This window comes from Salmo salar, chromosome 02 (genome assembly GCF_965601325.2).
Source record: "Salmo salar chromosome 02, fSalSal1, whole genome shotgun sequence".
In the NCBI taxonomy this organism is placed as follows: domain Eukaryota; kingdom Metazoa; phylum Chordata; class Actinopteri; order Salmoniformes; family Salmonidae; genus Salmo; species Salmo salar.
Window position 1 is genome coordinate 34,798,024 of NC_138292.1, and position 17,783 is coordinate 34,815,806.

The window sequence follows — 17,783 nt, forward strand, 5'->3', positions numbered from 1 at the left end:
GCTATTTTAGGCTTAGGGGTTAGGGTTAGGTTTAGGGGTTAGGGGTTAGGTTTAGAGGTTAGGGGTTAGGTTTAGGGGTTAGGGGTTAGGTTTAGGAGGTTAGGGGTTAGGTTTAGGGTTTAGGTTTAGGGTTTAGGGGTTAGGTTTAGGGTTTAGGGGTTAGGTTTAGGGGTTAGGTTTAGGGGTTGAGGTTTAGGGGTTGAGGTTTAGGGGTTAGGGGTTAGGTTTAGGGGTTAGGGGTTAGGTTTAGGGTTTAGGGGTTAGGTTTAGGGTTTAGGGGTTAGGGTTTAGGGTTTAGGGGTTGAGGTTTAGGGGTTGAGGTTTAGGGGTTAGGGTTTAGGGGTTGGGGTTTAGGGTTAGGGGTTAGGTTTAAGGGTTAGGTTTAGGTTTAGGGGTTAGGTTTAGGTTTAGGGTTAGGGAGGTTAGGGTTTAGGGGTTAGGTTTAGGGTTAGGGGTTAGGTTTAGGGTTTAGGGGTTAGGTTTAGGGGTTAGGTTGTAGGGGTTAGGTTTAGGGGTTGGGTTTAGGGGTTGGGGTTTAGGGGTTGGGGTTTAGGGGTTGGGGTTTAGGGGTTGGGGTTAGGTTTAGGGGTTAGGTTTAGGTTTAGGGGTTAGGTTTAGGGGTTAGGTTTAGGGTTAGGGGTTAGGTTTAGGGGTTAGGGTTAGGTTTAGGAGTAGATTAGAGCTCGGTTGTGCTTCTACATCTGTGTTGCTTGCTGCTTGGGGTTTTAAGATGGGTTTCTGCTGATGTAAAAAGGGCTTTATAAATACATTTGATTTGAAGGGTTAGAGAAAATAGGATGCTGGGTGGAATTCAATTGTTTGGTCCCCACAAGGATAGTAAAACAAACGTCTGTGTTCATTTCAGCGTGTGTGTGTGTTTTTTGTGTGTGTGTGTGTGTGTGTGTGTGTGTGTGTGTGTGGTTCACCGATGTGCTGTCCATGTTAGTGGAGACTGTGGCTGTAACAGTCAGATCCTCATCTGTCTCTGCTACAGGAAGTATATCTACGACAGAGAAGGAGTCAGGAAATATCCTACAATACACAAATACACACAAAGACTGTTCACGGTGGTGTGTGTGTCCTACCAGCCTGGGTCCTGGTGGCCTGTCTGATGACCCTCTGCAGACTCTTCATCTCAGTGTCGATCTGGGAGTAGTCCTGTTCGCGGGCGTCCACCTTGGGCGTGGAGAAGAAGGAGGGGTCTGTGCCCATGTAGGAACACTGCAGGTGGCCCTCATTGCTCAGGGTCACCACCACACCCTTCAGGTCCCTATGGGGGGTTGAAACATCTGCCTTGGTCAGAAACAGAAAAACTGCCATATGATTTGTGTGAGGAAAAACAGTTTCATAGCAGGTTTTCAGCACCCATCATTGAGAGATAGAGAATAAAAAAAGAGAAATAGAAAAAGATAATGAAAGGGACAGAAAAAAAACTAGTTAGGAGATGTGATGCAGTGTGTGTGGTAACTGGTTGCAGATGTGTTGTGGTGCCAGGGCAGTGAGGCAGTAACACCCCCCCCCCCCCACACACAGGGGGTTTCCAGCCCAGAGGAGTAGTAAGTCCCACACCTGCAGGAGAGGGGGTATAAACCCCCCTTTTACTGCTGCAGGGGCACATTCACAACTACTCCCTCTCCCCTCCAAACAACCAGCCCTCCCCCATTTCTAAAGCCCCCCATATGTTGCAGCAGCCCTGCCGCCACAGGGGAGGGATTGACCTACCCAACCTACCCACTCAGCCATCCAAATAAAATGTCATCGCTATAACACTATTCTATAAAAGTCAAGCATGTTCTCTAATTGTGTGCCTGTGTGCTTGTGCGTGTGTTTCTTTCCCATCAGGTCTGAAGTCCAGTTCAAGCGTTCCGTTTCCCTTTTGTCCACATACAAGGTATTTTTCATTGTTATTCAATCCAGAAAGTCTCAATGGGATAAGTTAGTTGTCCCTTGATAAAGATTAGCAATAATGACTGTATAAAATACAATTAAAATACTGAGCTATATAGTATGCAAAAACAAATTGGGAAATTCTATTTCATAGTAATACAAGTGCTCAGAGAAAGAGATTTTGTTTAACAAGTTAAAAAAAAAAAATCTTCAAAAAGGTAGAGGTCAAAATGATTAACACTACAATTTGTTATAAATAAAGTAGTCAAAAGTTTAGTATTTGGTCCCATATTCCTAGCACGTAATGGTCTCTACTCCTCCCGTTGTGGGGTCTGAGACGCCGACGGCTCCCACCATTAGCTCTGACAAATTGAAAACCCTAGTCATTGGCGACTCCATTACCCGCAGTATTAGACTTAAAACTAATCATCCAGCGATCATACACTGTTTACCAGGGGGCAGGGCTAACGACGTTAAGGCTAATCTAAAGACGGTGCTGGCTAAAGCTAAAACTGGCGAGTGTAGAGAGTATAGAGATATTGTTATCCACGTCGGCACCAACGATGTTAGGATGAAACAGTCAGAGGTCACCAAGCGCAACATAGCTTCAGCGTGTAAATCAGCTAGAAAGATGTGTCGGCATCGATTAATTGTCTCTGGCCCCCTCCCAGTTAGGGGGAGTGATGAGCTCTACAGCAGAGTCTCACAACTCAATCGCTGGTTGAAAACTGTTTTCTGCCCCTCCCAAAAGATAGAATTTGTAGATAATTGGCCCTCTTTCTGGGACTCACCCACAAACAGGACCAAGCCTGGCCTGTTGAGGAGTGACGGACTCCATCCTAGCTGGAGGGGTGCTCTCATCTTATCTACGAACATAGACAGGGCTCTAACTCCTCTAGCTCCACAATGAAATAGGGTGCAGGCCAGGCAGCAGGCTGTTAGCCAGCCTGCCAGCTTGGTGGAGTCTGCCACTAGTGGAGTCTGCCATATTTTACCTCTTGGGGATGTCATTCGAAAACATAATGTTAAATTTCACTGCTAAGCGGACGACACACAGCTGTACATTTCAATGAAACATGGTGAAGCCCCAAAATTGCCCTCGCTAGAAGCCTGTGTTTCAGACATAAAGAAGTGGATGGCTGCAAACTTTCTACTTTTAAACTCGGACAAAACAGAGATGCTTGTTCTAGGTCCCAAGAAACAAAGAGATCTTCTGTTGAATCTGACAATTAATCTGGATGTTTGTACAGTCGTCTCAAATAAAACTGTGAAGGACCTCGGCGTTACTCTGGACCCTGATCTCTCTTTTGAAGAACATATCAAGACTGTTTCAAGGACAGCTTTTTTCCATCTACGTAACATTGCAAAAATCAGAAATTTTCTGTCCAAAAATGACGCAGAAAAATTAATCCATGCTTTTGTTACTTCTAGGCTGGACTACTGCAATGCTCTACTTTCCGGCTACCCGGATAAAGCACTAAATAAACTTCAGTTAGTGCTAAATACGGCTGCTAGAATCCTGACTAGAACCAAAAAATTTGATCATATTACTCCAGTGCTAGCCTCCCTACACTGGCTTCCTGTTAAGGCAAGGGCTGATTTCAAGGTTTTACTGCTAACCTATAAAGCATTACATGGGCTTGCTCCTACCTATCTTTCCGATTTGGTCCTGCCGTACATACCTACACGTACGCTACGGTCACAAGACGCAGGCCTCCTAATTGTCCCTAGAATTTCTAAGCAAACGGCTGGAGGTAGGGCTTTCTCCTATAGAGCTCCATTTTTATGGAATGGTCTGCCTACCAATGTGAGAGACACAGACTCAGTCTCAACCTTTAAGTCTTTACTGAAGACTTATCTCTTCAGTAGGTCCTATGATTAAGTATAGTCTGGCCCAGGAGTGTGAAGGTGAACGGAAAGGCTGGAGCAACGAACCGCCCTTGCTGTCTCTGCCTTGCCGGTTCCCCTCTTTCCACTGGGATTCTCTGCCTCTAACCCTTTTACAGGGGCTGAGTCACTGGCCTACTGGTGTTCTTCCATGCCGTCCATGGGAGGGGTGCGTCACTTGAGTGGGTTGAGTCACTGACGTGGTCTTCCTGTCTGGGTTGGCGCCCCCCCCTTGGGTTGTGCCATGGCGGAGATCGTTGTGGGCTATACTTGGCCTTGTCTTAGGACGGTAAGTTGGTGGTTGGAGACATCCCTCTAGTGGTGTGGGGGCTGTGCTTTGGCAAAGTGGGTGGGGTTATATCCTGCCTGTTTGGCCCTGTCCGGGGGTATCATCGGATGGGGCCACAGTGTCTTCTGATCCCTCCTGTCTCAGCCTCCAGTATTTATGCTGCAGTAGTTTATGTGTCGGGGGGCTAGGGTCAGTCTGTTACATCTGGAGTATTTCTCTTGTCTTATCCGGTGTCCTGTGTGTATTTAAATATGCTCTAATTCTCTCTTTCTCTCTTTCTGTCTTTCTCTCGGAGGACCTGAGCCCTAGGACCATGCCTCAGGACTACCTGGTATGATGACTCCTTGCTGTCCCCAGTCCACCTGGCCGTGCTGCTGCTCCAGTTTCAACTGTTCTGCCTGCGGCTATGGAACCCTGACCTGTTCACCGGACGTGCTTGTTGCACCCTCGACAACTACTATGATTATTATTATTTGACCATGCTGGTCATTTATGAACATTTTTACATTTTAACATCTTGACCATGTTCTGTTATAATATCCACCCTGCACAGCCAGAAGAGGACTGGCCACCCCTCATAGTCTGGTTCCTCTCTAGGTTTCTTCCTAGGTTTTTGGCCTTTCTAGGGAGTTTTTCCTAGGGAGTTTTTCCTAGCCACCGTGCTTCTTTCACATGCTTTGCTTGCTGTTTGGGGTTTTAGGCTGGGTTTCTGTACAGCACTTTGAGAATATCAGCTGATGTACGAAGGGCTATATAAAAATACATTTGATTTGATTTGAAATTTGATTACATCCAGCTTGTGACTCTACAAACTTGTTGGATGAATTTGCGTTTCAGATTATTTAGTGTCCAATAGGAATGAATGGTAAGTAATGTAGTGTCATCTTGGAGTCCCTTTTATTGTACACTGAACAAAAATATAAACACTACATGTAAAGTGTTGGTCCCATGTTTCATGTGCTGAAATAAAAGTTTCTCGACATTTTCCATACGCAGAAAAAGCTAATTTCTCTCAAATTGTGTGGACAAATTTGTTTACATCCCTGTTAGCAAGCATTTCTCATTTGCCAAAATAAACCATACACCTGACAGGTGTGGCATATCAAGAAGCTGAATAAACATCATGATCATTACACAGGCACCTTGTGCTGGGGACAATAAAAGGCTACTGTAATTTCCGGACTATTAAGCGCACCTGAATATAAGCCGCACCCACTGAATTTAAGAAATATATATTATTTTGAACATAAATAAGCCGCACATGTCTATAAGCCGCAGGTGCCTAACGGTACATTGAAACAAATGAACTTTACACAGGCTTTAACGAAACACGGCTTGTAACAAAAATAAATAGGCTTTAACGAAACACGGCTTGTAAGAAAAATAAATAGGCTTTAACGAAACACGGCTTGTAACAAAAATAAATAGGCTTTAACGAAACACGGCTTGTAACAAAAATAAATAGGCTTTAACGAAACACGGCTTGTAACAAAAAATTTGCAGTAAGCTTTAGTTGTATTTTTGCACTGAGTCAATTCCTCACGCTGCTGTTTCCAACGTCTTATCATCGACTCATTAAGACCAAGCTCCCGTGCAGCAGCTCTATTTTCTTTTCCAACAGCCAGATCAATCGCCTTCAACTTGAAAGCTGCATCATATGCATTTCTCCGTGTCTTTGCCATGATGAGGGTGACAAAATGACTACCATAATCAGAATGATGGGAAGTTTGAGAGCGCTCGATTTAATCTAAACAGTAAACAAAAAAGTTGTTTGACCTTAACCCGTTCGGCAATTTCATTGGTCTAATGAAAGCTTCATGCCGCCAAAAAACTGAGCACGCCACAGAATGTGTTTTTTTGGAGAAAAAAATTGTGAAAGCGGGAAAAATCCATATATTAGCCGCGTCATTGTTTAAACCGCGAGGTTCAAAGCTGGGAAAAAAGTTGCGGCTTATAGTCCGGAATTTACGGTACTCTAAAATGTGCAGTTTATTCACACAACACAATGCCACAGATGTCTCAAGTTGAGGGAGCGTGCAATTGGCATGCTGACTGCAGGAATGTCCACCAGAGATTTTGCCAGAGGATTGTATGTTCATTTCTCTACCATAAGCCGCCTTGTGGCAGATTTGGAAGTACGTCCTACCGGCATCACAACACCAGAACACATGTATGGCGTTGCGTGGGCGAGTGGTTTGCTGACGTCAACGTTGTGAACAGAGTGCCCCATGGTGGTGGTGGGGTTATTGTGTGGACAGGCATAAGCTACGGACAACAAACACAATTACATTTTATCGACGGCAATACCTTGACGAGATCCTGAGGACCATTTTTTTTAAGGTATCTGTATGCCAAATCATGGAAAAATCCATAGATTAGGGCCTAATGAATTTATTTCAATTGACTGATTACCACATTTAAATTGCTGCATGATGCGTTTTTGTTTTTGTTCAGTATAAATAGGACTAGAATGTGTTTCTAAACAGTTCTACATTAATTTGGATGCTACCATGATTAAGGATTATCCTGAATGAATCGGGAATAATGATGAGTGAGAAAGTTAGTGTCAAATATCATACCCCCAAGACATGCAAATCTCTCACCATTAACAACATGTCTAGGGGGTGTGATTTTTCTCACTCATCATTAGTCATTTACCTGTGGTAAATTCAATTGATTGGACATGACTTGGAAAGGCACACACCTGGGGTGGCAGGTAGCCTAGTGGTTAGAGTGTTGGGCCAGTAACCAAAAGGTTGCTGGATCGAATCCCCGAGCTGACAAGGTAAAAATCTGTCATCTTGCCCCTGAACAAGGCGGTTAACCCACTGTTCCCCGGTATGCCGTCACTGTAAATAAGAATTTGTTCTTAAATAAAAGGTTACATTTTAAAATAAGGTCCCACAGTTGACAGTGCATGTCAGAGCAAAAACCAAGCCATGTGGTCAAAGGAATTGTCCGTATAGCTCCGAGACAGGACTGTGTCAAGGCACAGATCTGGGGAAGGGTACCAAAACATTTCTGCAGCATTGAAGGACCCCAAGAAGTTTGGAACCACCAAGTCTCTTCCTAGAGCTGGCCCCCCAGCCAAACTGAGCAATCGGGGGAGAAGGGCCTTGGTCAGGGAGTTGACCAAGTACCTGATGGTCGCTCTGACAGAGTTCCAGAGTTCCTTTGTGGAGATGGGAGAGGTTCTCTGGTCTGATGAAACCAAGATTGAAACCAAGACCCTTGATGAAAACCTGCTCCAGAGCAGGTCTGGAGCAGGTTTTCATCAAGGCTCTCACTGTACTTTGCTCCATTCATCTTTCCTTCGATCCTAACTAGTATCCCAGTCCCTGCCGCTGAAAAACATCCCCACAGCATGATGTTGCCACCACCATGCTTCACCGTAGTGATGGTGCCAGGTTTCCTCCAGATGTGATGCTTGGCATCATTATTCATCACTGTTTGTGTTGTAAATAATTGTTGTAAATTGCGGTGTGATTATGGCCATTAAGATGCGATGACATTTAATACTACAGTCCACCACTCCCTTATCTGTTTTGATTGGCCAGCTGTAAGACATTGTGAAATCATTTCCTCTCAGGGATTTTGGTGGATTTCTCATGGTGATAACCATAACAACTGGTGATCATTAATAATCACACTAATAATAACAAACCTGGCATATGGGCTTCATAGAGTGTGTGTACGCGAGTATGCCTGTGGGTGAGAGAGTAGTGCTCAGCAGAGAGAGAGAGAATGAAGGCTACACGTATGTCCTATGTAGAATGTGTTCTGTAAGGTTGCGTGGAGGATGAGTGTGTAACTGTGTGTGCTATGCAAATGTGTGTTTGTTCTGGGAGGAGCCAGAGAGAGGCTCATCTAGTTGGTGCTGACAGAAGGGCTCTTTAGAATGGAGCCAACAGAGCAGAGCTACTGAGACACACACAGGGACACTCACCCATGGAGCACAGGAATGGAGCCAACACACAGGGACACTCACCCATGGAGCACAGGAATGGAGCCAACACACAGGGACACTCACCCATGGAGCACAGGAATGGAGCCAACACACAGGGACACTCACCCATGGAGCACAGGAATGGAGCCAACACACAGGGACACTCACCCATGGAGCACAGGAATGGAGCCAACACACAGGGACACTCACCCATGGAGCACAGGAATGGAGCCAACACACAGGGACACTCACCCATGGAGCACAGGAATGGAGCCAACACACAGGGACACTCACCCATGGAGCACAGGAATGGAGCCAACACACAGGGACACTCACCCATGGAGCACAGGAATGGAGCCAACACACAGGGACACTCACCCATGGAGCACAGGAATAGCTCCATCTGAGTGCTTCCACCACTCCCATTCCATTTAGAGTCCCACTCTCCTCTCCTCCTTTCATCCACAGGGGTATCTGTTACCTTATTGGATCAGTGGCATCTGAGCACACACTGTGTGTTTAAGTGTATCGGCGTGAAGTTACCATCAACTTTGGGGTCCATTTCAGATAAGTCAATTGAAGAGAGGGTATTCATTAATGGAAAAATGACTAACTTACAACTTCTTCTTTTGTTAAATGTGGGGGTTGGCTTTTGAATTTCATTTCCTAAATTGACAGAATGGAAATGATCCAATCCTGGTTACAGTACACAACCACCAAATTCATGGCAACACCAACACACCAAACATAGCAGCAGCGGGTGCCATGGTAACGGGTGGGGGGTGGGGTGGGTGTACTCACAGGAAGTTAGCGAGCCTGACAGCCACGGGGGAACAGGAGAGCTGGGCGGCCCACTTCAACGTCACATCCTGGTACACCAGCAGCATGTTGTTATGGTTACCGACCAGAGTGTTGGTGGTGCCTTCAGACACTGGGAAGAGAAGGAGGGGTCAGAGGTTAGTTACAGTCACAGGAGATGCATGACACCTAATGAAAGGTGCTTTATAAATACAATCCTTCCATCCATCAGTCATCAATGGGATATCGATTTGCTCGGAGTTGCTTTGGAAGGCTAGAAGCCAGTCCATAAAATGACAACAAACCTTCAATGAATATTTAACAATTTAGAAAGCAAAAAGATCTCAAGTCACTACAAATGAATTAAACAAGGCCTAGTTCTGGGGTGAGGGTATGTCTTTGAGGTAGCAGAAGATTCATTTGTGAGAACACACACGGTTAAAACCCGGGTTGAGCTGAAATGGTCTAGCATGAAAACGCCTTTTGGTTTGGCCGCGCGCGCACACAAGCATTTACCTTGACTGCCACCATGGGAGAGCTGAGATGCACCCGCAACCCACGCCTAGCCAACCTCATTTGGATAGAGGGCAGGGGCAGGCAAGGCCGAAATGACAGACAGTTTATTTAGGACTCCCTCCATCCACTACATACAGCAGCATTTATTTTCTTCTCTTTCGCTCCTCTTGGTTCATTCTGTTCTGCCACTGTGGCCAGGCACTGTATTAATAGCAGTGTATCAGACAGACATGTGGCATGGTTTCCCTGAACACACCTTACCCTGAGATGTATGTGTGTGTACACTAATTATAAGTGATTATTATCAATGCTGGGGTTAAGTGGCTGTATTATCACTCATTGAGGGAAAACCAGAGGATGGGAGAGAGAGAGAGGGGGCAAAGAAACGAGGGAGAGAGAGAAGGAGAACGCGAGCCAAAAAAGGCAGCTGCATAGCGGAGGGCCAGAGGGGAAAACCTGTGAAATATTGAGAGCGGGCCGGTAAACCGCTAAAGTTCCAGCCAAAACAATGTGAAAGTCAGCAGCCCAGAAAGTTCCTCTCCCTCTCTCTGTATTGAAAACACAACCGCAGCAGATTACAATAGCGGGAAGCCATTTGCCATACTATCCGGGTGGCTGCTGAAAACATAACCAGAGAAAACTATCGAGGACTGTGATCGATGTCACCTGGGATCCTGGCCTGAATAGAGGAACAATGCGAATGGAATGGGAATAGTGTGATGTAAGGTTGTGTGTGTGTATACCAGAGGGAATGGTGCTCACAGGTCAAACACAACTCAATGAGGAAACAGCAGGTGCCTCTGGTTAAAAAAAAACATTTCTCTCAACCACACTGCTTCTCCTCTTCCATCCCTCTCTCTTTCCTTTCTTCCCTCTCACCTATTTCCCTCCCTTCCTCAGCCTTTTTTTTCTCTCCCGCTATCCTTCCCTTGCCATCCCTCTCTCCATGTATATACAGGTAACTGCCAAAATAAAGGAAACACTTGAGTAAATGAGAGCTACAAAGTATATTGAAAGCAGGTGCTTCCACACAGGTGTGGTTCCTGAGTTAATTAAGCGAATAACCTCCCATCATGCTTAGGGTCATGTATACAAAATGTCCAGTTGACCATTATTTTGGCTACCATGGCTAGAAGAGAACTCAGTGATTTTGAAAGAGAGGTCTCAAAGAAGCATAAGGATTTTAAAGGATATATATATATATATATATATATATATATATATATATATATATATATATATATATATATATCAGTCACTAGATCTCAACCCAATAAAACACTTATGGGAGATTCTGGAGCGGTGCCTGAGACAGCGTTTTTCACCATCAACAAAACACCAAATTATGGAATTTCTCGTGGAAGAATGGTGTCGCATCCCCCCAATAGAGTTCCAGACACTTGTAGAATCTATACCAAGGTGCATTCAAGTGGTTCTTGCGGCTCATGGTGGCACCAATGCCCTATTAAGACATTTATGTTAGTGTTTCCATTATTTTGGCAGTTACCTGTAACTTAGCTCAGCTGGAGAGAGTTGTGTTGGCTGGAACCCTGCGATAGTGGGATTAACATGCATCACGCAGACCCCTGATCCAAAGGGCATTTCGCCAGCAGAACATGCGTGTGTGTGTGTGTGTGTGTGTGTGTGTGTGTGTGTGTGTGTGTGTGTGTGTGTGTGTGTGTGTGTGTGTGTGTGTGTGTGTGTGTGTGTGTGTGTGTGTGTGTGTGTGTGCTTATGCAGGTGACGGTGCTGTGTGTTGCATGTTCGAGGTGCTACATATGCTAAATATGGATCCGATTAGAGCGTGCCTTGCTCTGTGACATTTCCTACTTCCTCTGGTTGGAGTGGTATGTTGGGAGTCAGTCAGGACAGACAGATGCACTGTGTAGAGCTGTACTCCAGTCCCTCATTAAACCCAACCCAGGAGCCGAGAGACTCCCTATCAGATGAACCTGAGCTCACAGACAAACACTCATTCTGCTACCGACACACACTCTGGACAGGCATGGGGAATGTCCTACCACCACTAGAAATATGTGTTAGACCAGTATCTACATAGCAGTCCTAAAACAAAGACTGGATAGAAGAGTCAGCAATAATATTAATCAATAATATGGAGGATGGATATCTAATATGTCCTACAAACAGTGTGTCTGACATCAAACAGTAAACAAGCTAATGATATCAAGCAGTAAAGCAGTCTTATGTGAGGAAGCGGCTAGGGTTGTACCATTACCTGAGGGCTAGTGGAGGAAGCACTAGTATTGCACCCTTGCCTGAGGAGTAGAGGAGGAAGCAGTAGGGCTCCACCATTACCTGAGGAGTAGGGGAGGAAGCAGTCGGGCTCTACCATTACCTGAGGAGTAGGGGAGGAAGCTGTAGGGCTCCACCATTACCTGAGGAGTAGGGGAGGAAGCTGTAGGGCTCCACCATTACCTGAGGAGTAGGGGAGGAAGTAGTAGGGCTCTACCATTACCTGAGGAGTAGGGGAGGAAGCTGTAGGGCTCCACCATTACCTGAGGAGTAGGGGAGGAAGTAGTAGGGCTCTACCATTACCTGAGGAGTAGGGGAGGAAGCAGTAGGGCTCTACCATTACCTGAGGAGTAGGGGAGGAAGCAGTAGGGCTCTACCATTACCTGAGGAGTAGGGGAGGAAGCTGTAGGGCTCCACCATTACCTGAGGAGTAGGGGAGGAAGTAGTAGGGCTCTACCATTACCTGAGGAGTACGGGAGGAAGCTGTAGGGCTCCACCATTACCTGAGGAGTAGGGGAGGAAGTAGTAGGGCTCTACCATTACCTGAGGAGTAGGGGAGGAAGCAGTAGGGCTCTACCATTACCTGAGGAGTAGGGGAGGAAGCAGTAGGGCTCTACCATTACCTGAGGAGTAGAGGAGGAAGCAGTAGGGCTCCACCATTACCTGAGGAGTAGGGGAGGAAGCAGTAGGGCTCCACCATTACCTGAGGAGTAGGGGAGGAAGCAGTAGGGCTCTACCATTACCTGAGGAGTAGAGGAGGAAGCAGTAGGGCTCCACCATTACCTGAGGAGTAGGGGAGGAAGCAGTAGGGCTCTACCATTACCTGAGGAGTAGGGGAGGAAGCTGTAGGGCTCCACCATTACCTGAGGAGTAGGGGAGGAAGCAGCTGGGGTTGTACTCCAGTTTCTTCATGAAGCGGATATGTCCGTTGTCTTTGAGGCAGTACAGGTTCCTTTCGCCGCAAACAAAGATGGAGGACGAGGACGGAGAGAAGGAGGGGACACTGAGGTCCAAGGCCTGCTCCCCCAGGACCAGGGTCCAGTCAGCCTGAGGGGGAAAACACACCGGGTTAAAACACACACACACACACACACACACACACACACACACACACACACACACACACACACACAGAGTTCTCCTCTCACCGTCAGTCTCTTCCCTGCAGTTTTGCTATGCTGCTCAGCATCCTGTCTGGTCTCTGCATCCGTGGCCACCGCCAGCGTCTCATACCTGGGTTAGGAACACTTCAGTTTAGACACACACACACACACTGTGCTCAGTGGTAACACTTCAGTTTAGACACACACACACACACTGTGCTCAGTGGTAACATTTCAGTTTAGACACACACACACACACACACACACACACACACACACACACACACACACACACACACACACACACACACACACACACACACACACACACACACACACACACACACACACACACACACACACACACACACACTGTGCTCAGTGGTAACACTTCAGTTTAGACACACACACACACTGTGCTCAGTGGTAACACTTCAGTTTAGACACACACACACACACTGTGCTCAGTGGTAACACTTCAGTTTAGACACACACACACTGTGCTCAGTGGTAACACTTCAGTTTAGACACACACACACACTGTGCTCAGTGGTAACACTTCAGTTTAGACACACACACACACACACACACACACACACACACACACACACACACACACACACTGTGCTCAGTGGTAACACTTCAGTTTAGACACACACACACACTGTGCTCAGTGGTAACACTTCAGTTTAGACACACACACACACACTGTGCTCAGTGGTAACACTTCAGTTTAGACACACACACACTGTGCTCAGTGGTAACACTTCAGTTTAGACACACACACACTGTGCTCAGTGGTAACACTTCAGTTTAGACACACACACACACACACACACACACACACACACACACACACACACACACACACACACACACACACACACACACACACACACACACACACACACACACACACACACACACACACACACACACACACACACACACTGTGCTCAGTGGTAACACTTCAGTTTAGACACACACACACACACTGTGCTCAGTGGTAACACTTCAGTTTAGACACACACACACTGTGCTCAGTGGTAACACTTCAGTTTAGACACACACACACACTGTGCTCAGTGGTAACACTTCAGTTTAGACACACACACACACACACACACACACACACACACACACACACACACACACACACACACACACACACACACACACACACACACACACACACACACACACACACTGTGCTCAGTGGTAACACTTCAGTTTAGACACACACACACACTGTGCTCAGTGGTAACACTTCAGTTTAGACACACACACACACACTGTGCTCAGTGGTAACACTTCAGTTTAGACACACACACACACACACTGTGCTCAGTGGTAACACTTCAGTTTAGACACACACACACTGTGCTCAGTGGTAACACTTCAGTTTAGACACACACACACACACACACACACACACACACACACACACACACACACACACACACACACACACACACACACACACACACACACACACACACACACACACACACACACACACACACACACACTGTGCTCAGTGGTAACACTTCAGTTTAGACACACACACACACTGTGCTCAGTGGTAACACTTCAGTTTAGACACACACACACTGTGCTCAGTGGTGACACTTCAGTTTAGACACACACACACACTGTGCTCAGTGGTAACACTTCAGTTTAGACACACACACACTGTGCTCAGTGGTAATACTTTAGTTTAGACACACACACACACACACACTGTGCTCAGTGGTAACACTTCAGTTTAGACACACACACACTGTGCTCAGTGGTGACACTTCAGTTTAGACACACACACACTGTGCTCAGTGGTGACACTTCAGTTTAGACACACACACACTGTGCTCAGTGGTAATACTTTAGTTTAGACACACACACACACACACACACACACACACTGTGCTCAGTGGTAACACTTCAGTTTAGACACACACACACTGTGCTCAGTGGTAATACTTCAGTTTAGACACACACACACACACTCAGTCACCTGGCCCCTCGGGAGGGAGAAGGAAAAGCTGCTAAGAATCAGATAATTATGTGAAGGGAAATCAGGACCTGCTAAGTCCTGATGTTTATGGAGCTGGAAACGACAGGAGACTATTTGCTCTGTCAGGGAGAACGTCTCTCTCCCTCTGAGAAAGGAATGGAGGGATGAACATGTCCAAAGACAACAGCAAGCAGTGCCAATGGGGAAGGTGGAGGAAGAGGAAACGGGACTATATTTTGCCGTTACAGGTTGCAGAGGGGTAACAATAGACTACACTCCTGACAAATGCACATCGAATAAGTGCACTTTGGTTTGCATTCATACATTACTTTTGATCAGCTATAAGAAACCTGAAGGCCTCAATCCTAAATGGATGGGAGAGTTTGGCACCATCTAGCCAAGGCCTTTTAATGGCAGAGTACTATGGTCAGGACTGTTGGTGAATGAGCTAGTGTGAAAGAGACCTAACACGTAGAATCACAAAGAGGGGGGGTGTGTGTGGTGTGTGTGTGTGAGTCCAAACCTTGAAGAACTGATCCACCAGCATGCACACCGGTTGTAAACCGCTCAGGCCAGCCCAGCGGAGCAGTGAGGGTGTGTTTACATGAGTATAAATATGTGCATAATATGCATGCACGGTTGTGTGTATGAAATGTATGATCATGTGTGCACATGAACATACTACCAACACACACCCCACGAGCCTCACCTTTAACCAGTTCAACCCACACAAACCCAGCCAACCTCTCCAGGTAGAAAAGAGTGTCTCTGTGTTTCAGACAGCCCAGAGAGACACGGAGTGAGTGTGTGAAGCTGGGGAATGGAGGCTAGATGAAGTGTGGGGGTGTGGGGGTGTGTGTGTGTGTGTGTGTGTGTGTGTGTGTGTGTGTGTGTGTGTGTGTGTGTGTGTGTGTGTGTGTGTGTGTCACTCAGCAGCCAGAGGAAACAGCCCAGTCATTTATATGAAAGAGGATATCTCCCTAATACTTCCCTGATACACAAACACAAAATCACATTCACCAACGCTCAAGCGGAGAGAAAAATCAACATTACTGGCTAAACAAACCGAGGGAGCGGAACAGTTCTCTAGCTGACTGATATTAGGCAGGACATGACACTCAGAGCAAGGCTATTTCTAACGAACATGCAGGATTTTCATTACCAAAATGTAGCTCTCTTCGTATCTACAGTTTTCATGACTTTTGAGTGTAGATTTGATCAGAAAGTGGGATTCTAGCCACAGAGACCAAGTCTAGACACAGCCAAGTGTTAACTGGGGACATAGAGCGCTTCATCCTGGGCAGAATTATTGTTATTAGAATTCATATATACAGTGTGAGAATTGAAGAGCGGGAGGAGAGGAAGGAGGGGAAGGAGGGTGAGGTCAGCGTTTCCGCAGGGATATCTCGTCTGGGGAAGCTCTTGATATCGGAGAAATCTGGGATAACAAACAGCTGGAAGGCCGGGTTTCAACCACCGAAACACACACACTTCGGCCTTTCCCCAATTTCCATCCGGTTTTAGCAGGAGCGTGAAAAGGGAAAATCCCGGCGTGTGTTTGTAGAGGAAGGTAACTGTGATTATTGTGGAGGGGCGATGAATGGCCAAAGTAGAGGAAAATAAAGACAGGGCTTACATGGGGAGCTGTGGCGATCAATGAGTGGAAATTTCATTAGGATGTGAAAATGTTAACTTAGCACCGGAGATAACCAGACTCAGCTGTGGCAATAGGGCCCGATACACCCAATCTGCCATCTGCAGTATCCCCTATACACACACACAGAACACTCTCCCCTATTATTTAAAGATGGTGCAGTGGTTTGTGGCATTAGGAGGACTAGAAAATGGCCTCCCGTCTGCTGCACCACAGATGTATTTAAAGATCTAGTGTGGAGTAGCAGGCAGGCAGATGGCCTTCAGAGGCGACGAGAACACTTCTTCACTCTGAGGAGGGTGTGTGTATACGTGTGTGCGTGCTTTGCAGCGCATGTGTGTGTTTTGCAGCGTGTGTGTGTACCTGTAGCTCTCCACCTGTCGTGCTGAGGACACAGTGAGGAAGGTGTCAGTGCGGGAGCAGTAACACAGAGGACCAGGCAGGAGGAAGCCAGGGAGGAAACGGCCAAATGAGTAACTCTCCTGCTCAAAGAACATCAGCATGCCATCCATTGACTGGATACACAGAGAGTGGTGGTCTGAGGGGAGAGAATTAAAGACAAATGTTACATGAGCGTTGAATAAACGTTAATTCAACACAGAGGGTTAGGACAATAACACATGACAACCTGGTGGAATCATACTGGCATCACAGAAAAGTACACACAATGACAGAACACAGACCTGAATGCTGCCTGACTAAATGACTTGCAGAACTGTATACGTTCTGTGGAAAAATGTATGCATCATACAGTTCTGCTTGACTTGGTGGGGCGGCGGGGTTATCTGCTCTGTTGTGTTGTTGTAGTGGTGGGTTAGCTGCTCTGCTATGTTGTGTTGTTGTAGTGGTGGGTTATCTGCTCTGTTGTGTTGTTGTAGTGGTGGGTTAGCTTCTCTGCTATGTTGTGTTGTTGTAGTGGTGGGTTATCTGCTCTGTTGTGTTGTTGTAGTGGTGGGTTATCTGCTCTGCTATGTTGTGTTGTTGTAGTGGTGGGTTATCTGCTCTGCTATGTTGTGTTGTTGTAGTGGTGAGTTATCTGCTCTGCTATGTTCTTGTAGTGGTGGGTTAATTGCTCTGCTATGTTGTGTTGTTGTAGTGGTGGGTTAACTGCTCTGCTATGTTGTGTTGTAGTGGTGGGTTATCTGCTCCGCTGTGTTGTGTTGTTGTAGTGGGTTATCTGCTCTGCTGTGTTGTGTTGTTGTAGTGGGTTATCTGCTCTGCTGTGTTGTGTTGTTGTAGTGGGTTATCTGCTCTGCTGTGTTGTGTTGTTGTAGTGGTGGGTTAACTGCTCTGCTATGTTGTGTTGTAGTGGTGGGTTATCTGCTCTGCTGTGTTGTGTTGTTGTAGTGGTGGGTTAGCTGCTCTGCTATGTTGTGTTGTTGTAGGTTATCTGCTCTGTTGTGTTGTTGTAGTGGTGGGTTATCTGCTCTGTTGTGTTG

At 46.3% G+C, this 17,783-nt stretch overlaps 1 protein-coding gene across 2 annotated transcripts in view; it reads right to left on the reverse strand.

Annotated features, from left to right (window-relative positions):
- Positions 1–17,783, reverse strand: part of LOC106581206 (protein PTHB1) — a 205,479-nt gene that overhangs the window by 165,707 nt on the left and 21,989 nt on the right. For both annotated transcript variants that reach the window (XM_045702702.2, XM_082962193.1), the window contains 6 exons: positions 16,708–16,882; positions 12,725–12,809; positions 12,440–12,623; positions 8,811–8,940; positions 1,086–1,270; positions 927–1,003 (listed from right to left, as the gene is read on the reverse strand). In XM_045702702.2, coding sequence (XP_045558658.2) covers positions 927–1,003; positions 1,086–1,270; positions 8,811–8,940; positions 12,440–12,623; positions 12,725–12,809; positions 16,708–16,882 — 836 coding nt within the window. The remainder of the gene's footprint in view (positions 1–926; positions 1,004–1,085; positions 1,271–8,810; positions 8,941–12,439; positions 12,624–12,724; positions 12,810–16,707; positions 16,883–17,783) is intronic.